The following is a 21,647-nucleotide window of genomic DNA, read 5'->3' on the forward strand; positions in this document are numbered from 1 at the left end:
GTGGGGTTCCTTCTTGCAATCTGCTGCCACTAAGAGCTGTTTGAGCCAGATCCAAAACCTCTTCAAGTCAATGGGAGATTTTTCAATTAACTTCAACAGATGCTGGGTAAGATCCAGAGAATAAAGTGACCCTGGAGATGGTGGTACCTTCTGGGTGTCTGCTGACACTTTGCAGGAGGGAATTTCTAACTCCTCTGAGTTTTTTTCAGACAGTTCTGAAGCAAAAGTGGTTTAGCTTACATTTGCAAAACTTTCCAGTCCTTATTTTCCTTATCTATAAGTAGAATATTGAGAATGCTCAAAACAAGATGTTTGAGTTTAGGAAGAGAGAAAATGTTCTAAAAATATTTTAAAAAGTAAAAATAGAAGCATAGAATCACAGAATGACAGGTTGGAAGAGACCTCAAGGACTATCTGGTCCAACTCTTCCAATACAGAATACTAAAATTAGAATATTAGAAGGGTCCAACCCTCTAACACCCACACAAAAATGTGACTTTTTTGTGATTGTGGAAACTGGGAAATGAATTCTGGGAGACACTGTAGCTTCAAACAAGGTATCAAGACACCTACGGACCTCCATCAGTTTGAGGTTCTCTACCAGTTCAAGTCCCTAGTGCTTATCCCAGGCTCTCTAGAATACTGGTAAGAAGAATAACAAAGAAGTCAATTTTTGGTTTGTTGACATCATCAGTGATGTCATAGTCCCAGCACACACGTATCTTCATGATACAACGTGCTCTGCAGAATCTAAATCTTGACATTCCTACAAATATGACAATAGACAAAAAGGTCTGACTTTCTAAAGAGTCAAACTACTAAAAAGAGATTCTCCAGGGAGGTAATTTGATCTTCCACTACCTTTTCAAATCAGTCTCACCCAATCTTCCAAACTGTGTCCTGAGCTCTTGAATTTGTGTCTGTGCTGTAAACGCCAGGACAAAGTCAGCGTAAAAACCTTGCCATCAGTTACCAAGCTCCAAGTCTTCCCTACCCTGTGTGTTACTGGAATTGTAAATAATTTATTTTCAGAGTACCAGATCTCAGAAATAAATTTCTGAAACAAAACTCCTGCAAAACACAATTATTATTCAACTCATTTTAACAATTCAATAAATGCAGTGCAATGGCTTCCATTAGCTATTCTCACAGCCAAGGTCTGCTACATCATTAAATATTATTGAGTTGGGTCTGCCATTTTACTTGAAATTATGCGCCTGGCATTTTAGTCTATGGCCATAAATGCTGGAAATGTCAGTTATATAAGCATCCATCTTTTTCACTACTGTCTCCCATCAAACATTAATGGTAGTAGCTCTAATCCATTCTACACAGTTCCAGCTATCTACATTTGCTAGGAAAGGAACTGTAACAGAGCACGCTGACAACTCACAGTAAGTAATTACTCGTAGAAATATCTCAGTAAACTCAATTTGCTCCCAGAGGTCTTTTAAATTATATCTCGTTAGAGTGCAATGCTTTTTCAAATGACAAGGTCACACAAAAAACCAAAACTCTATTTTATCTTTATCAGAGCTTTACCCCCCTTCATAAAACTGTTATAACACATAATTCCAAACAGATAGAGATATTGTGTTTTACTATTGGAGCCCAGGAAAGCCATAAAGCAAGCAGAGTTGTTGTTTACAGTCACAATAAATTTGGAATATTGTACAGCATTCTAGGTGAGGCAAACACATCTACTAATGCCAGCTGAGTGGGAAAAAGTACTCTTTTTTTTTAACTTTTATGTTAAAATATTTTTCTTTTGATTTTACTAAAAAACTCCTCATGAATCAGAAAATATGAGCCTCATATTAATATGAACCCTATTAATGTTGTTTACATTCACCTTTCCCAAGCACAGACTGAGATTTGCAAACAGAAAGCATCTTTCCCCCAAAATTTACCTTGTCTGAGCCCTGCCAATGAAAATAGAAGATGACTTCTGACAAGGGGGTTTCTCATGTTGTGATATTTCTTTGAATTGCTTAATCATGACAATAGATAAAAGGTATATGCTTAAATTAATGCATATAAATGCAGAACACAAAGCCATACCTTTAGCTTGGGGCTGGAAGGAAAGGCTGCAAAACCTCACTCAGATGTGGGGAAAAAAATAATAAATTAAATTGCACCAATACGAGAGAAAGTAAGATGTGAGCTTCCTAAACACAATACAGCTTGACTTAGTGGCCAATAACATGAGCTTAGACAAAAAACCCCACCATCCACCATCATGATCTTCAGGCTCTCAGTGGCTTTCTGAAGTTATAAATTGCAGGTAGTTTTGGGTATCCTTGAACTGTTTGGACTAATTTGCATGATCAACAAATGCTGTTCCTCTTCTCTTTCCAGCTCTTCTATGCAGAACAGCATTAACACCTTTGGCAGACTGGTTTTTGAAACATCTTACCATCTTACCATCTTTTTGAAACATCTTACGGAACTCTGTGCTAAGATCTCCACAGCAATGGTTCAGACTGCTCTATAAAACCTCAAATAACTCAAATCTGCCACTGATCTGCATAAGGTAACTTAATGACTTTGGGTTTACAGTCCTGTAGATTTGGTCCACCTGTGTTCATGGAGAGATGTGTCATTTTATTCTAGATGCAAATTCAACTTCTACCAGCAGAGTTTCTCTGATTCATATCAGTTAGCAATTTGATCCTATAACTGCAAAGGAGCTGATCTAATTTATGTGACTGAAGAAAACTGGGACAAATGTTTGGATCTGTAAAATCATAGTCCAAGATCCCTCTTCTTATAGTCTAACATTTCAAAAACAATTCATAATCTGAATTATCTTTCCTTTTTTAAGCCCAGTTCTTCAGTGAATATCCAGAAAACCCTGATATGTTTTAAGAAAACTAGAACTGTCTGATAAAAAAGTTAAATAAACCTAAATGAAGTTAGATTTCTGTTTCTGTAGAAATATGCCTCATGTCTGAATCCCCTCAAGTATTTTGCTAAACTTTCATTTTTAAGTTTCATTTTGTCTTGCCCCAAACAAACCAAGAACTTTTCAAAGCCCAAATAAAAATAATGCATTCAAGTTCTGCAAAACAATTTTTGCTTAAGAAAGTCACAGACTTTCAAACCCACGGTTTCCAGTAGGAGAGCATTAGGATGGAAAATTTTCAGCCAGCTCTACTGTAAGTCTGCATGCTTTCATTCTGACATTTTTACCTTGCTGTTAATGCTTCACTCCACAGTGAGTTCCATTGATTTCCTGGAGCTAAGTGGTATCTTTGCAGTCAGCACCTGCCAGACAGGGATTCCTGAGCCATGTCATCCTGGGAGTACAGTCAAGTGATGCTAGACTTTGTGGATCCACGAGGATTGCCTCTTGGTTTCCTCTTTGCTTTCTGAAAAGGAAGAGGAAAGGTTAGTAATTCACCACTGCTTTAATTTATCCTAGCAGAAAGAACATTTCTAATGCTTCAAAGACTCTCTAGTCTATCGGGCACATCATTCCTACCTCTACAAGCTATAAACTGAACTTAAAATACTGAAAAAAAGATGTGTTTCCACTTGCTTTTTCTTTAAGCTGAGTTTCTGACTGATACAAGATTTTCCAGAGATCTTGGAGGGTGTTCTCCAAGAATGCAAATGCATCCAGATTCTCTATGTCTCCTTAAATCTCAGTAATTTTTAGGTATCTTTAAATCTTTATGGTTTTAAATCAAGACTGAATACATTAAGAATTTACAGTCAGTTTAGCCACCAGTTGTTAGGCAAGGTAAGACTCAGTGGGTAATGTTTATGCATGCAGGTCAGCTTAGAAGATCATCACAGTCCCTTGGGCCTTAACAGTCCACAGATCTACACCATGAGCCACAAACTGTAGCCAGCCTTTGACTACTCTTCCTCATTCCCCTAGTTATATATTTTTTATATCCTAAAGAGACAAAAAAAAAGCAACAGCAAGCCTGCAATCAAAACAATTGGATGAAGAGCAAATGAAACAAACCAAACAACCAAAGGTGCTGCTGCTTTTTTTTCTTTTTCCCTTCCTTTTCATCCCTTTTAACATATAGATCCCACTTGAAGCTTTTCAGAGCCACCAGAAAACTGAAACTACATATAATACAAACAGCTCTGCTTAAGAATCCAGGATCTGCTGTCACTCCTATTTCCCTCTTGCAGCATCACTAAACTCTCAGGTATCTCTACACAAACAAGGCTTTTAATAGTGCATTTTGTGATCCTTTTACCATTCTCACTGTGAAATTGTCCTCTAAGCTTCACCAAGCTGAAGGATGATCAGAAGTTTTGTGGTGTGCTTATAACAACCAAACACAGCAAGTCTCTCAAGCTGTAGTTTGGACTGTGCCCTGCGTTTCACAAGCGCATGGAGAGAGATCACAGGCAGCCATCACCCCTTTTCACCTCTCTGCATCAGGCAGACAAATTACTACCTTCATGACCACATAGTAGAGGGAACCTGCCAGAGCCTGCAGCAGGGTTAGCTACTGCAAATCAAGCTGGTAGGGATAAACATTGGGGATTATTTTTCCCCTGACTTCCTACTAGCCAGCAGTTTGGATCTGTGGCTAGGTGAACACTCACACAGCCACTTACAAACAAAGCACACAGGCTCGCTTACAAAACTCAGACAAAACCCATTAACTCCTACAAGGCTTAATGCAGATAAAGCAGCCACTGCTGAAACTGGATGCCAGCCTACTAACTTCTACTAATAAAGATGAACTTGTTACATTTTGTGTTTCTATAGCCAAAAATGGGCTTTCATCATTTTACTGCACAATATCATCCACAAGACTGTAAACTTTAAATACACAATAAAGGCAGGCTTCAGCTTTTTGAATAATTTGCATCTTGTCTAGCTGTCCAGACTGCTTTCTCCTCGACACTTATATTGAAGGGCTATAAACAAAGGGGAATGAGAATAGCCAGTAAATTAAAGTGCAGGCAAAACTTTATGTAAATGTAATGCTTTATTACTGTCTGTCACCAAGTACATGCCATGTAAAAATTCATATTGTGATGTTTGAGGAAAAGAGATTTTCTTAGAGTACAAGAAATGCATTTGAGTGCACCCTCAGCAAGCTTGCTGATGACACCAAACTGCATGGTGAAGTCTCCAGGCTGGAGGGAAGGGATGGCATCCAGAGGGACTTGGACAGGTTCCAGAAGCTGTCCAGAAGAAGAATTAGTGCAAACTGCATGAAGTTCAACAAAGCCAAGTGCAAGGTTCTGCACCTGGGTGGAGGCAACACCATGCATGAATTCAGGTTGGGAGGAGAAAGGATTGAGGACAGCCCTGAGGAGAAGGACTTGGGGGAGGTGTGGGAGGTGGAGCAGAAGCCCAACAAGAGCCATCAATGTGCCCTTGCAGACCAAAACCCAACCATGTCCCGGGGGCATCAGCAGAACCACAGAGGGGTCGAGGGGGGATTCCCCCCCTCTGCTCTGCTGAGACCCCACCTGCAGCTCTGTGTCCAGTTCTGGAGTCCCCAACATCAGAAGGACACAGAGGACCAAGAGGTAAAGTCAACTGTTAAATTCAGTAAGCAATTTTAACCTCACTTACCAGCTGCTGCAGTGGTCAAAGATGAAATAAAAAAGTGTTTTTCCACCCTCATCTGTGGATTGCTCCCTTTTTTCATAAATGTCCTGCAAGTGTACCTACACCGATGTACAGCTTCACAGCCCTGAGTGACTCTGCTGTTCATGTTCCTGTGCATTCAGTCTCATCCACTGGAAGAAAATACTGGATCTCAAATGCAATCTGTTGGATTGTGAGTACTTTCTGGCCTGTACATCTCAGGAGTACCAAGTACTGATCTTTAAAACCTGCTTTAGGCCAGTTGTCATAACACACCCCACAGGGCAATTTGGAATCATTAACTTGGTTAAAATGACTGCACACTTACTGAGAACAGCCTGTCTGCTTTTAGTCCCTCAGAGTGCAGCTGCTGGAGGATCTATCATTTTAATTTCATAAGTAAATGATTAGAAACAGGGCTGGCCAGATTAAGTCTCTTTCCAGAAACTGGCTAATTTTGAGTGTGAAGAATCAGAGGGTGCTGACAGTTTTGAAACATGTTATTTGTGATCAGGTCCACCAAACACTAATGAGACACAATGTCTTGCCTGCAGCACAGGCTGCTACATTTTTTTGTCACATAATTATATGCTGCTATGGCAGAACATATTTTCCACAATGATTTTCTTTCTGTCTATCTATTTCCCTATCATGGAGGAGTGGACCAACAATTTGCAAAAGCTCTCTTTAAACTATGACAAAAGGTAAGTAGCATCTGATCTTACAATTTCTCTTACAACCTGACTAAATCCTTAAGATCACTAATTCAGAATAAATATATTTTCTTCTACTTTTCCCCAAAGAAGGATATGGGTGTTGTTTTCACAGGTGCTGGATTCATTGCCACCATAATTTTCTTCTTCCATATAGCCAGAAACTATTGTACTTTCATGCTGTAACTGAAGACCCCTGGTCACAAAATGGCACCCCTCCCCTCCTCCAGGGGTCCAGGAATGTAGAATGGACAGAGCTGATGCCTGTGTCTGCTGTAGCAATAAGTAGTGCTTGTCTCACCACTTTTTGAAGAGGATGGAGATTAAACCTTCAGACATATCAGTCTCTTCCTTCACTTGGAGGAAAAAAAAAAGCACATGCAACTTCTATCACATTGTTGAACACACTGCCTTTTGTCATGCTTTGCTCCGCTGCAAAGATAATTCCAGTCCCCACAATGTTTTCTCCTCTCAGTTAATATTGTTACAGATAATGAAATACCATTCAACAGCACAGTTCTGCACTGAGTCTTAACTGCAACTGAACTAACAATCTTGTCTCAAGATTAAATACTTTGGAGGTTTAACTCAAAAGAAAAGCTGTCTGTGGAAATACATTCCAAGCCCGAGTGAGATGCAATAGAAAGATAAAACAGCACAAAGATTCCTGGGGTTAAGAATGTAAATCCTATTTAAAAATCCTGTAAAAAATCCAGTCTTCCCCATACTCCCATCTCAAAATGCCTTGATGACAGGGCTTTCCAGCATAGGTCCATGGCCATTCCCTCTTAGCCCTGCTACTATCCTTGAAGACATATCCAACAGGGAAATAAATCTATGGAGCTACAATATCTTTTCTGAAGACTTTCATAAGTACTACGTACCCTGAAATGTATCTTATCAACAATAAATCTATGGGCCCTGGTGGGATGTGCCCAGTGTCTTATCATAGATGGGAGCTTCCTTGTATCATCTGTGACCCAAGCCCCAGCAGACAGCATCCCAACCCTGTGGGATGGATCTGGCTGGCACATCAGGCCCTGTTCCCCTCAGGAGGGAATGGGAGCTCCCTGGATGGGTCTTTATCCCCATCAGACAAGTCCTGTATCCATTCCCTCATCCATTGTGCAGGGGCACCTGGGATGGTGGGGGAGGCCGGGATTCTCCTGCCACCCCGAGCAGGGACCCGTTTCCATTCCCCCAGTCTGTTCGGTCCCCACCCTGAGAGACTGGGATCCTCTCCTGGCGGTGCCTCCATCTCTGCCTGCAGCTGCACCAATCCGTCCCTTACATTCCCAAATACTCCTCAGTGTCTCCACCTCCTCTTCCAGCCCTACAAGGAGGCTGGGCCGGCCATTCCCCCGCCCACCGCCTGTCTCTGCCAGAGGCTGGGACATCCGTCCCGTGCAGCCCGGCACCTCGACAGCCGCGTCTCCCCGGGGCAGCCACATTCTCCTTGGCCGTGGCTTTGTCCGGAGCGGCTTCCACAGCTCAGACACAGCTCAGCTGTCCCCCGAGCGGGAAAAGCCCTCAGCCGCCCTCAGGCTGCTCCTCAGCCGCCCTCAGGCTGCTCCTCACTCCGCTTCCCGCCCATCCTGAGGCAGAGGCAGAGCTGCTCCCCTCGCGCTGCAGCCGCCTCTTCCCGCCCATTTCTGTCTCTCTCTCACTCCCTGTGCTTCCCGCTGTTCAGCCGCCCCACAAGAGTCCCTCACCGAACCCCGAGGTCCCGCCGCCTCGGTGACTGCTGCCGACGGTAAAATCCCTGCACAATAAACAATAAACCCCAGCCTGTCCCCGGCTGTCCTCAGACCCTTCACCCATCCCAGCAGCCCCCCTGGCTCTCTGGTCCCCTCAGGCTCTCCCCAGAGCCTTCTCCAGGCTGAACAACCCCGGCCCTCTCCTCCTCTCTTCTCAGGGGAGCTGCTCCAGCCCTCTGAGCGTCTTTGTGGACCTGCTTGAAGAGGTCCATGTCATTCTGACACTTGGGACCACAGAACTGGGATGAGTGTTCCAGGTGGGATTTTGTAAGAGAGAAGGAGAGCTGGAGCTCTCTCCACCTCCTCCCTGGACCTCCTGTCCATGCTTCTTTTGATACAGCCCAGGATATCGTTGGCTTTCAGGGCTCCAAGTGCACATTGTCAGCCCATATTCCGTTTTTCATCCACCAATTATGTAATTTGTATATAATAGATATTAAACATATTAATATGTAATTATATATTAATAGTAGAACCAATATTTCAACATTTCAGGATGCTGGTGATGAAGGACACAAAGTAATAATAAGACAGTATCTGTCATGGATTTTGCATAGGTTTTCTGCTTTTGGTGTGATTCCTGCATAGCAGGGTAACAAACTGATGGGTGTAAATGATCAATCAGCAACTTCAGTTGTGTAAACTGTAGGACAAACCATGCTGGGCTCTTTCCCCTCCTATTTATGACCTATAAAGCTGGCTGTATTCCTCTGTCTTGGAAAGATCACCTCACAACCTCTTTGCCTTTCAGCTCAGGACTAGTAGGAGATCATTGAAAGCTGTGAACCAAGAGGTCACAGACAAATAAAATGTGATGGGAAATTCTCCCAGCATTTACTGGCTGGAATATGGGTTCAATTCCATGCCAGCAATTAAAGCTTTGATTTCATCCCCTTGAGACCCTTCACTTGGCATTTTTCAGAGATTTGCAGAAAGTTACCTTCCTTGAACTGAGCAGATTACTAGAAAGACTGATAGAATGGGATGTAATTTATAACACAGCTTTGAGCAGAACATTTTACCCTTTTCCAGTTGAGTTTCTTGTCAGACTGTGAGTCATATTTATCCTCTTTTTCCTGCTCATTAAAGCTACCATTCTTATGACTGAAAATGCTAGGAAAGGCTTTGGTCTAAAATCAAACTAAATCAAACTAAATCCCCTTTTCTATCTTCTTGGCATAGACTGTTCATCAGCAGACAGCAGAGTTAGGAGAAAGTGGCTGGGGAAGAAGAACAGAGAATATGTCCCCAGTGCTTCCCAGGAAACTGATTTTTACTGTTATGTCATATGAGGGTGAGTCACTGTTTACTAACATTTTGTCCATGCTGGTTGTGATCTAAATTCACAGATATCCCTTAAGAAGAGCCATTGCTGCATATACAATTCCATGGCAGCTCTGGGGCTTTCCAGAAGCCACCAGTTTTGAAGCAAATACTGTAAAACCCATCTGTTGCTGACAAAGGAGGTTCCACTGGTCCCAGTACCAACTGAATACTGAGGATTACGACACACATCAGACAGACATTTTCCAAAGCCTGCAAGCAGACAGACCTATAGACTATCCGAATATGTCCCTTCATAGCTGAAATTTGGGTGAAATGGCCTTAGTTCCTCAAAAGAACACGAAAACTACGCTGAACATCCAATATGTATCATCTGTAGCAGATAAAGATTTTGAAGGATGAAAAGTCACTGAATTCAGCCAGCCCAACCTAGCAGATGACAAAAACCAAGATGGATTTTGAATCAACTGAAATCCAGCCAGCAAGCAGGTAAATTTAAAGGCTTCCTTTAAAAATGTTTACTTTTCCTTTAGGGGCAGATTGAACTCTCACAGTGAATGCCATGCCAGGTAGTTTTAGCAGACAGAGCAGGGGAGCAGGGTGTATTTTAAGGGTATTTCACCTCAACATCATTAGAGACTGCATGATCCAGTGGCCACATCATGAGGCTGGAACTCAAGGCACATCCAGAACCACACCAGGGAGCACAATGTTTAAATGCAGACTCAACTCACAGACCAAAAGCAGCTGGGCCAGGTTGCTTATCTCTTCCAGGAGCCCAAGCTTATTAATTGCAGTCCTGGACAAGCCTCTCCACCTCTACCACACCTTCTTGATTTGTTTTTATTCTTGTTTGTTTTTTGTTTTAGTGTGCTAATTTACACATTTTCAAACCACCCAGGAGTTTGGCTTTTGCATCCTAAGGTAAGTTTTTAAAGATTCTGGTGTTGGCAAGAAGCAAGACTTTCCCCACTGTGGCGAGTGGCAGATTTACACACATTCTGGGGTAAGTTTCTAGGCTTCTCTAGTCCTCAGAAGGGAAGGACCAGCATCACAAAGAATTCTGCAAAATCGGAATCAGGCCAAAATTTCTCTTTCTGGGTCAAAAAACACTTCCTAATTCCATGTGGGAGATGAAAACAATCTAATACCTCTGGCAGCCTCAGAAACAGGAGCCTTTCATATCATGACTTGGCTGCATCTGAATCATTTCAGGACAGATCAGTTTGAATCAGGTCAAAGCAGAGACTTGATGGCATACCACTACACATGCTGTCACTATGGAAGACACAATGAAGCACTACACATAACTATGTAATAAAAGATTAGCAGTAAAAAACTTGAGCAAAACCAAAACCTGTCCACAAAGCATTTCAGTTTTAATGAAAAAAGTCTGCTCAGACAAGATTCTGTACCAACAAAAAACTGGCTGATTTGAGGCAGCAAAGTTGCTGTGTTTTTCATCACCTGAAACGTTCTCCTTCTGGAAAGCACAACTGCTGAGATAAAGGGATAATTCTGACACCTTGGTATGTTACAACAAAGGCCTCTCTGAACATTTTCCGTCAAAGCCACTGAGGCAAAGCTGGCTTTTGATTAAATAGGAAAAAGCACACTTTTTCACTGAAAAAGACCACAAACACCACAAACAGAAAATCTCTCTAGAGCTCTACTACTGCAAGGCTTCAAAAGAAAATTAAGTTCCTTCTCCTCCCCTGAGTTGAGCTGTGCAATTCACACGGTGGGCAGGGACTCCAAAGGAGAGCTGCCACCTCGCCAAGGGATAACCACGTGTTATAATCACTGAAAATACACTACAGAGAGAAGCCCTGGCTCAGCTACAGGGAACGGAGGGGAGCTGGTGTGCCACATGCCTTTGCTGGGTCATGGCAGTGGAAACAGGGTGAGCATGTATGAATTCAGTGGCTCTAGTAATGGGTTCTGTCTTAGGCAGGTCTGAGCTGAGTCCAGCAAAATGAAGCTGCAATGACTTAAGTATTTAGATGGATAAAGGTGAATATCTATGCCATCATAGAAGAGTAATTTATGTGAAGGGAAATTGCATTATGCTTATTCAAAGTTGAATTTATTTCTTCCCTTTCTTATTAAGAAACTAATTTTTAAAATCCCAGCCTCGGGTCAGGGTTATACTTACAGGGCTGATTTAGTATCTGGCAGTGCAGAATTCAGAATTCCTAAGAAATTCCTTAGGAATCCTTATGCTGTCAATCAACAGCATAAGCACCCTACTTGGGCCAAGAATTTTCTATTTTTCTTTTAATTAAAAAATAGCTTGGGGGCATGTAAGGCTTAAATTACTTGGATAGAGAAAAATGCTTCTCTAAGAAACCTATTAGGAGATATGGCTTGAGAGCATCAGAAGCCCTTCAGAATAAACTCAAATTTAATTTTTTTAAGGTAATGGAGAAGAGGGGAGACATTCCAGAGAGTTTTCTTTGGCTCATTTTGGACTGTCATTTTCTGCCCTGAAGCCATAGCTGAGTTACCTCTGATGAGATCAAGAGAGAGCTGTTGAGAGAGCCAGTCACTTAGCAGAGCAGTGGCAGGAACTTGTCTGTGTGGATCTCCACCAACGTGGGTTCATTTTAAATAAGCAAACCTTGGATGTGAGTCAGTTACAAAAATTCAACCCAAGGATCACTATGGCAGTTCAGCTTGCACATCAGCTGGCAGTTTTATGACATACATATTGCTGGTTGGCATCAAGTACTCATAAGCTTTAATGCAAACAAGAGTGGCAAACAACCTCCACAGCCAGGAAAAAAATAAGAGGGGAAAAAAAAAAAAATGTCCTGTGCCATCTGAACACAGAAGCAGAAAGATTAGAAACCAAGAGGACTGTGAGTTATAATTTTCAGCTGTCAGGTGGGGAGTCAGTGGCATCAGGCTGTAGTGGGTCAGCTGGAACCAGCAAGAGGGGAGGTACAGTTTGCATCCCCAGAGAAGGTAAGTAAGTGGTGCACACCCTACCCTTCCCTGGGAGGGGTGGCAGAAGGGCAGGCCTGACAAACAGGCTGCTGAGAAACTTCTTCTGGGGAAGAACCAGGAACATGGCACACAACTCCACACAACCCCCTACCCCTGCCCGTTTGTTTCTGATATCCTTCATTTTCACTTAAATGATCCAGAATCCTCCTGCACCTCACCCTCTGGAAGCAACTGAAAAATAAAAAAACCCAAACCAGCCAGAAATGGCAGATTAGGTTCAGAATCATCCCTCCTTTCAGAGGTAATGACCGTGTAATAGTGTCACACTTTTAGTTAGGCTTAAAAGCAAAGCCTTGAATTAGAGAGCAGACCATAACATCACAGTGACCAGATACAAGACTTAAATGACTGAGAATTTCAGGCAGATACAGGGATGGACTCATTTAAACACTAACAAGCTGTTGTCCTGGCCTGTCTGCAGGGGAACTGAAAAGAGGCAGAGATGAACATTCAAAGGTCTCTCGAACAGCAGCTGTGACTTTTGAACTACTCTTCTGCAAAGGGATCACTCACACTGTGGAGAACAGACCAACCTGACACAGGTAAGGCTAAAGAAAAGCAGAATGTCACACAGAAGGAGGCCTTTCTCCCTCATCATCAGGACAGGAATTTCTTTCTTCCCTAGTTGCTTAACAAGGACATCCCTAACGCTGTGGAAAGAGCCTCTGCAGCATTCAGGGCACAGGTGAAGCCCAGGGAGCACCTGTCAATCCAAGTCCTGAGGCTTGGCTTTCTAAGCAGTATGGAGGAATTAAGCTAAGGAGAACAGAAGGCAAAACAAAATGAAATTTAAATTGAAAAGAGCTATACTTAGGCTTTACATCTTGTGGCACTAATGGATCACAGCAGGGTTTCTCCATCTTTGTGAACATGTGGTTCTTTTGGCTTACCTGCTTGCATGTGACTGAGTCAGCAGCAGCAAAGTTCCCCCAAGCACAGGCTGCAGTCCCATGTTGTGAGCATTTCCTTCCCACTGGGACTGAGTGGTGATTCAGAGATTCAAGACAGGCTGGTGTAAACACTGAGAGGTTGTGGGCTTACCTGGTTGTAACAGTCCTGCCCTGAAGACCAGGAACCAGTGCTGCCAGCTCAGAGATGGAGCCACTTCAGACTTGTGCTGACACTTTGGTTTCCCTTCATGACATTCCCATTTACAGGCAATGGCATCACATAGCCAGCAGTGATTGCTGAAATAAAACAAACTTGACTTTACTAGGCATAAAATATCTTGGGGGGAAAAACAGCCTCCGAGAGAGAGACACCTTCTCTGTCACCCTACCAGGACTTGCATCCTCTGCCGGGATGCACCATTTACACTGGAGGTGAGCACAAGAGAAGTGTCTCACTGGGAGAAGACAAGAGCTACATCATTCCCTGACTGACTGCTTTGTGGCACTTGCACGTGCAGTCATGTGGGAGATGGCAGCAGAAAGCTGCATGGTGGCAAACTCTAAAGCCATCTCTCAGGTGAAACTGCCCCCATGGCAGCAGTGGTGTGTGCTGACATGTGAAACTTCACAGGTAGAGAGAGCTGCACCACAAGCTCTGTTCAAAGGAAGCTGTAAGCAGCTGTCACCTCTTTGCTACCCGTTCCCAGTTCTGATCTTTCCAAGATGACCTTAACATGTGCCAATGTATGAAAAATAATACAGACCTGACCTGGCAAGTTTAATCCTACCACTGCCAAAGCTGGATTCTCCCTGCAAAACCTCCTGCTGTTAACAGCCTCTGGGATACAAAAAGGAGCATTTTCAATGGCTCAAAGAAATCTTTTCAATAGAGAAAAAAGAAAAAGGATTTCATGAGCTGAACACAGAAACCATGTGCTATGCTTTAATTTCTTTTATTTATAGGAATTTTCTAACCACAGGCCTTTAACTACCCAGCAGACCCTGTACAGCATTACCCTTTCCTGACAGGTATTATGCCAGTTCTCAAGCTTTACATGTGGTAACCAGAACTCACCTCTTTTAAGGCCTTAAAGGTGCTGTGTAGTAGAAATGAAACCAAGCCCATCTCTAAAAGCATAGGGCACCCCCTTACGCAAGATAAGGATGAAAATGTGCAGCAGCAACCACTTTAGAGACTCATGGCACAGCCCTTCCCAGACAGAAGAGAAATAAGTACATTCTGCTGGGCTAATTAGGAGATTGAGTGGAGCTAACACTGCCACGTTTCCTGCTTGCTTAAAAGGGTAGAAGCAAGTGAGAGAATTTCATGTCAGGTTTCACTACAAGAGAGAAAAAGCGACAGGGACATAATAAATATAACACCTTCTGCCTGGGTTGCCTGGGATACAGAATCTAAGAAAGACAGACAGAGTGGGTGAAGTAGGAACCAGTCCCAATTCTCACAGCAATCATTGCCACCAGAATGCATTCATGTTGTGCCATTTTCCATCTTGTTATAATCTCTGTCACAAGAATGAGGTTATTGGATGAGAAAGGCTTTTCCATATTGGCTTTAGCAGCATTGCTGCCACTTCCTTGATCTTTTCAATATTCTGTAATTGATCGGTTTGCCATTGCAATTTCCCCTTGTTTACAGCCACTGTGACTTGTAGCTGGTCAGGCAATTCAAGAACATAAAGGACAGCTGAAAAATCCCTGCCTTGCATCAACATGTTCCACCAGAGTAATCAAAGATCAGGGGTCACAGCTTTTGGCTGGTGTAAATAGATGTCACTCCAATTATGCTGGTTGGGTTTATTCCCTGCTACAAGCCTTGAGCAAGCTCGGTCCCTTCTGCAAGTGTTGAACAGTTCACCTCTCTACAGAAATGCCTGAGTAAACTGGAAGTTTCCAGAAAAAGATGCAGAGTCACAGTGTCTCCTCCTTTCCATGGCTGTTCTGGGAAAATAAAAAAGCTAAATGAATTTTGCCCCAAAAATAAGAATTAATAGTAAGTCCTTTAAAATAATTCTTAAATTGAGCTTTGTCTGTACTGCAGGTAGGGCTCTGATTCTATTTCCAGCAGTGCAGAGATCAGCCCTTTGCAAAGGCACAAAATCCCTCAGCAACTGGTTAAAGCCTGCCACAACTTAATGCTGTATTTCTATCTGTTTCACTAGGCCTGAAGTGCTTCTTCGGTCTACAACTTGATATTTCTTCAACAAAAGGGGAATTATGGTATTTTTTTCCATCTCATTTACTTAATTCAAAGAATTTTGTAGGACAGGGCTTCAAACTCTGGCATGCCTGACAGTCACACTAGGCAAGTAATTTAAAAATGTACTTGCCTCAGCACTCCCTAAAACCACCACTCGTTACCAGTGTTAGAAACAGGTTGGCTGGACAGAAGTGTGGGTGAGAATTCCCTGCCAGGACAAAAAGCATCACTTTTTTATGTTAGGTATCCTCTAATGCTGATCTCTGTCCCATTAGGAAAATAACAACCCTTTTGCCTACTGAAACATGAGCTTCTCTCTGTCACTCCCCTGCCCCCCTGCACAGTGGGGATGCCAGCATCCTGTGGAGGCAGCTCTGCCCACACAGAGGGCAGGGTGAGGGCTGCTGGGTGGCACATCCCTCCCCACAGCTGCCATCACAAGCCCTCTGCACCTCTTTAGCAGCCAGAATATCATCCTTGCTCAGAGCAGGAATCCAGAGGCTGCCCTCAAGCTCCAAAGTGCCGGGGGACGTTGCAATTATCAGGCAGCTTGCAAAGGCCATATGTAAATTTATAAAATAATCAACTGAGGAGAACAAACCACTCCTGTGAGTGAGGCAGTTCCTGCCCTGATTGCACTGGGTACGGACACAGCACAGTGAAGGTCAGCACAGAGCTGTTCTACACAGGCTGATTATTTTTTCCCTCTGCAGAGGAGTGTGTTCTGTTTGCAGCCCTACAACAGTATTAAAAGGATCAAGCTCTCTATACATGGAACTCACTTTTCACCACACAGGATAAAGCATAAATGCTCAGAAAATTAGACCAAACCAATTGAACCATGTACACAATTTTAAGTTTACAATACACCTTCTGACATCAAAAGAGGGGGAATCAAGGCAGGAACACTGTGGTCTTTTAATCAGGCTGGTGAGAAGCACTGCTCTGACATCTCCACTATGGAGTTTCAATAAATCACGGATTTTTCTTTACAATATATAAAATATTGCAATTTAAATCTCTTGTTTTCCTTGGCTGCCTTTGGATTTGTTTCCAGGGAGCTCTTATGTTAGAAGTCTGGTATTAATTTTTTTTATTCATTTGGCATTTTAGGATTTTAATGTTCGTAAGAAGCCTGAACTGGGAACAATCTAGTTTCATATTAGTAAAATAAATTGATTGAAGGCAATTCAAAAAACAATCACCAAAAAAAATCACCTTGTACTGATCTGATTTATTATGGATCTATTTCTCTCTCCCTGGAGTTAACTTTGAGATCACTGTCTTTATTCCTAAGCCACTCATATCCATTGAACAGAGACATGCAGTTCAGGATTAGCACACAGACTCTCCAGAAAAAAGCTGCTTCACTGTCTCCATCTACATTAACATATTGAGTGTGAAACCCTTGGTTCAGAGGCAAATGTTTAGCTCTTGTAGACAGTTTAGCTGCCTTGATACCAGCTGGGTTATGTTGATTTTCATCAGTTAGGAATCAGTCCCTTGATTTTCCTTTAAATGCCTAGCAATTCCAGTAATGTGATAGTTATGCTAGAATACTAAAGTAGCACAGCTTTTTCTCTAACCCTGTGCAGCAAGCAGAGGTCACTAGGTAAGCATTTTCTTCTTTGCTCTCTGAATTTTAATTGTGGTTATTTCACAGCCTGGATCTAATTTCCAACACTAATTCATAATGAATTCTCTGTATTTTGCTTAGCTCCCGGCTTTATGCTTCTTTCTTGCTGGATTGCTCTGGATATTGTTAGCAGAGTCCCTGCTGAGAAACTCCATATAATTGCAAAAAATCTTTGCAGTGCCCTTCCCCAATGGTTTTCAAGTAGAGTTAGCTAGAATCAGGTTTCTACCCCATTACAGAGCACGGTTTGCTCTTTTTGTGTCATCTCCATTTAACACAGTGAAAGCAGCAAAGTCACAGGCCTTCAAGAGCACCTAAAACTTGTCATAATCTAGGACTTGATTATGAAAAGAGACTTGCCCAATCCTGTCACCAAGGCAACTGTGCTGTAAGAGTCATTAAAAGCAACAGGCTCTATGTGAGTGTGGCATCTAGAAGGACCACAAGCCATTAGATACAGTTAACAGGACAAGCAAGTTGACTGCATGAGGTACTTACTCTGATGTTTCCTCACAACACTCCCACCAACAATTCAAAGAATGATAGAATGGCTTGGGCTGAAAGGGACCTTAAAGATCATCCAGTTGCACCCTCCCTGCATAGGCAGTTCTCAGGGTTTTGCTTCATTTGCCAACATGAAAGCTGGAGCCAGAAACCTTCCCCTGCCCAGTTCATCACTGGGGCAAGGAACAGCCAAAATGCAGACAGTGGGACCTTTTCTGCCACTGGGAACCATTTGCTGCAGGAAAGAATGCCACAAGTTGGCTCTAAATCAAGGACATTTTATATGTCAGCCCTGCAGACTCCACTTAATACAGCAAGTGCAGACCCAGCTATCACTGAAAATTTTTACAGCAATGCCTAACCAGGGATAAGATATACCCTGCTCTTCACCAGCTTCTGCAGCATGGCAGGACAACTGGGAATGCACTCAGCAGAGTGCATTCTGTATCTGTACCACTCAGCCATCTGTATCTGCACCTTCACAGCTTTTTAAGTTAACAGGATCATTGCTAGAGCCCCAGCCTACCAATCCTTTCTTTTGTCAGCCAAAGGCAATAGTCCCTGTGAGTAGAGCCTAAGCAGGCCTGGTCTGATCCTGCCTTATGCTCTAGTCTGGCACCACCATTCTGCTGTGCCTGATTTATGGTTAATATTCCTGTCAGCACCACAGGCCTCTGACACACAAACCACATTACTTAATTCCACCTACTGCTGCCAATAACACGCTCTGAAGTATCAGTTCCCAGTGTTTTGATATGTGAAGCTGAAAAATAGTTAGATTATCACCACTTATGCAGAGGGCACATTTGACAGCCTCACGATATTTTCAGCTGTCAGTTATTGCAGCTACAGTGTGGAAACTGCAAAAAGGGGCACACACTGAATATTGCGCTACAAAGACATCTACTTTGGAAGTGGCAGGCTTCTGGATAAATTCATTTTATGACAATGTGGTGACTCAAAATCATCTTCTTTATCTCTTGGCAGAGAGGTAGTTTTGCACATGCAAATGAATTATTGTAAGCTTGACTCGTATCAACACTGAAAGGAAGTGGGCACAAACATTTTCAGCACTGATTCTCTGCTGCAGCAAACTCTCACATGACAAAGATCTACAGTACTTCAGCTTACCTCTGTAGACAACAGCTGTAACTGAACTGCAGTGAAAGAAATAATTCATTTTCCATTTAAAAGATTTGTCAGCGGAAAGGATTATAGAAGTTCAATGTTATAGAATTCAAAGCTCCACAAGTCAATGTTTCAGCTTATATGGACAGTTCACTGAAGGCATATGATCAGCATCTCTCTGGAAATCAGGCTCGTTTGCAGTTTCTCAAACCAGGCAACCCACATAACTAATATCATCAAAATTATGGCTTAATTATTGATGGGGGAAGAGGACTGAAGTTGTACATAGTTTAACTCAGATTATTTTAACGAAAGGGAAATACAGAAACATTAAAAGACACCATCCTGATTGATGAAACCTTTGAAAAATATACCTTTGAATCTCAAGTTCACATGATGCAATTCACAACTTGCTTGCAGGTACTATAAACAACCTAGAACCCCATTGGTGGTCACTGTTTTAGCATAACATATGCTGGTAGGTTATTAATTGACTGAGCTGTCAAAGGTAACCAATTACTATTTTCATGTAGTTTTTTCCATTGTTCCAATAAAACTCAGAATAATCATGCAAAATCACAGTGGCCAATAAGGGTAACTCAGGGGACAGTTACAAGTAGATGGCAAGCTTCCCCTGTGTGCTTAGCCCCTGCTGAATTCTTTTGCAACCCTCTGAAAAGCTGGTGTGTGTTTTAGTTACCTATGTACCAGATTGTGGATGGGATGCTGTATTCCAGCACAGTCAATGTTGGCATGTCTGATCTCACTGAAGACAGGAGGAGATACTTCCTTGCCATCAGTCCTGAAGAAGCTTGGACCCTCTTCAGCACCATCAGTCAAAGTGTCAGAGAGCTGCCAGGATCTGGTAACTATTTTTGCTTCCTCTGCTCCTAATCCTGCAACACAAAGGAGACACACTGAGTTAAGTTTGACAAGGGTCCAAAGAGGCTGTGGGATCTTCCTTCTTGGAAAAACTCAAAACTCAACTAGAAAAGACCCAAGAAAAGTGCTTTTCAGGACCTACTTTGAGCAAAGGATTGGATCTGAGACCTCCAGAGACTGCTACCAACCTATATTAAGCCCAAATTTTAGGAAGGCTTTTAACTCAAGAGGGCTTATCTCTGCTGCTACTTTTGTTAGTGCTGGAGAAACAGCAGTATCACAAATCACCCCCATCCCACAGTGAACACTCCAAGAAAGGTAGAGAAACAGACTGCACATTACTCTTCCTGACACGTGCTTTCCCCTGGGAGGAAGTGCTCTGATTTGCTTCAAATACTCAGGAACAGGTTTTAGAGAAAATGCCCAGAACCAGCACAATTTAGCGTGTTACTTCTTCACCTGGATTCTAGACCAGGAGTGGAGAGAGGTGGAGATGAGCTTCCCATTCCTCATTTCATCCGAAACTAATACAGGTAGCACAGGTATCTTTTATTTGGAAATAGTTGCATATTATCCGGAACTTAAACGTTTCTTAGCAGCTGCAATGAAGGCTCTTGCTAGCAAAAGGAAACAGGGAAACTGCTGTTTCAGGCTGCATTTCACCTGTCCTTTAAAAAGATTTTTAATGTGCTAATCAGAAAAAGAGCCTACTAGATTTATCCCATTAGAAAAAGGGGAACTCAGAGCACAGTGGCTGAGTAACATAATCCAATGCTTGGGATTCTGTGTTGTACTAATGGCTCTGCCACCCACACTATGATGATCAGCAGGCTCCAGGCTTGTGCTGTTACTCTTGTGGCTTCAGCAGAAGCATGCACAGTTGGAGATTTACACAGCAGGGACTCATCTCTTACAAAATAAAAATCAAGAATTTGCCAGTAGCAGTGAGAGTGCTCCCAGTGCTCCCCAAAGCAATGCAACATTAAGAGCAAACATGCTAGAAGCAGGGCAGAGGTGTGTAGCTCGCAGGTGCGTGGCTACGTATGTCCACAAAGAATAAAAACAGTGCAGCCCTCCACTGAGCAACTTGCACTCAAGATTTATTGATTCTATCTTTCACCAAATGAGAAATCAAAGCAGAAGCTAAACAGAGCAGAACAACATGAAACCTGTGCAAGATGAACAGCTCCATGCCCCCTGCTTGAGGCAGCCTGCTGCTGAAGGATAATGTGCCAATGCTAATCAGCTGATCGGTTTCCCTGCCCATTAAGTCAAGAGAAAAGCATTTGCTCTCCTGTTGTTCCCCTAGGAATGCCAGCTCTACTTGGGAGGCAGCCTTGCTTCCCTTCTGAGCCACGTTTTGATATTCTTGCTGTTGCTCAGTCTCAAGTGCAGTCCTGGAGCTGCTGAACCCTCTCTTTCCCCCAGCCCTCCAGCTGATGGCACTGAGCACCAGCTAGCCTGCAGCACTGCACTGTCAGCCTTCCCAACCTTCCCTTTCTAAGAGAAAATGTGTGATCTGCAGTCAAAGACTGTGCTGATCCCTGACCAGGCAGAAAACTAAGTTACAGCAAGGATGGTAGATCAGTGATCAGAAAAGTGATCAGAAGCAGTGATCAGAAAAGAGCTGCAATTACTCTGAGAGGAATCTGCCCTGTGCTGGGAGCCCAGAAAGCCTGCAAACAGCTTTTGCATGTCACACCTTAACATGCACTTTGTTTTATCCAGCACTAATGCATAAAACAAACAAACAAAACCAAAACAAACAAACCACCACACCACAACAGACTCTGGAAGTAAAACTGTAAGCTGAATCAGCCTCAAGGCCATGCATTTCCCACCTCATCTTATTCAAAGGTAAATACAACACAGCTTTCTGGGAAAGAAAAGAGAAAAATGCTGCTTTGGGACACCTTGTGGTACCACAGGGCAGGAAGAGACACAGTGGATTTTACCTACATTCAGTCTTCCCTGCTGAGTGGCTGCACTGGTTTATGGAGCCTGATCCACAGCACTGGAAGGCAGTGTACCCCAGCAGCTGAGGGGTAAAA

General features: G+C 42.9%; 1 protein-coding gene and 2 long non-coding RNA genes across 6 annotated transcripts in view; 1 reads left to right on the forward strand and 2 right to left on the reverse strand.

The window, feature by feature from the left end:
* LOC139795639 (uncharacterized) overlaps positions 1-21,647 on the reverse strand; it is a 504,885-nt gene that overhangs the window by 267,162 nt on the left and 216,076 nt on the right. The window lies entirely within an intron of this gene.
* The window catches only part of LOC139795637 (uncharacterized), a 207,096-nt gene that overhangs the window by 107,987 nt on the left and 77,462 nt on the right, over positions 1-21,647 (reverse strand). For all 4 annotated transcript variants that reach the window (XM_071742558.1, XM_071742557.1, XM_071742559.1 and 1 more), the window contains exons 3-5: positions 19,415-19,610; positions 13,380-13,525; positions 3,193-3,371 (exon numbers count right to left, since the gene is read on the reverse strand). In XM_071742558.1, the coding sequence (XP_071598659.1) occupies positions 3,322-3,371; positions 13,380-13,525; positions 19,415-19,610 (392 nt within the window). In that variant the 3' untranslated portion in view covers positions 3,193-3,321. The remainder of the gene's footprint in view (positions 1-3,192; positions 3,372-13,379; positions 13,526-19,414; positions 19,611-21,647) is intronic.
* Positions 7,874-13,045, forward strand: LOC139796314 (uncharacterized). The gene is made up of 3 exons (XR_011725936.1): positions 7,874-8,041; positions 9,395-9,818; positions 12,760-13,045. It is a non-coding gene; the product is annotated as an uncharacterized lncRNA (long non-coding RNA).

The sequence above is a fragment of the Heliangelus exortis genome, chromosome 4, assembly GCF_036169615.1.
Source record: "Heliangelus exortis chromosome 4, bHelExo1.hap1, whole genome shotgun sequence".
Lineage (NCBI taxonomy): Eukaryota > Metazoa > Chordata > Aves > Apodiformes > Trochilidae > Heliangelus > Heliangelus exortis.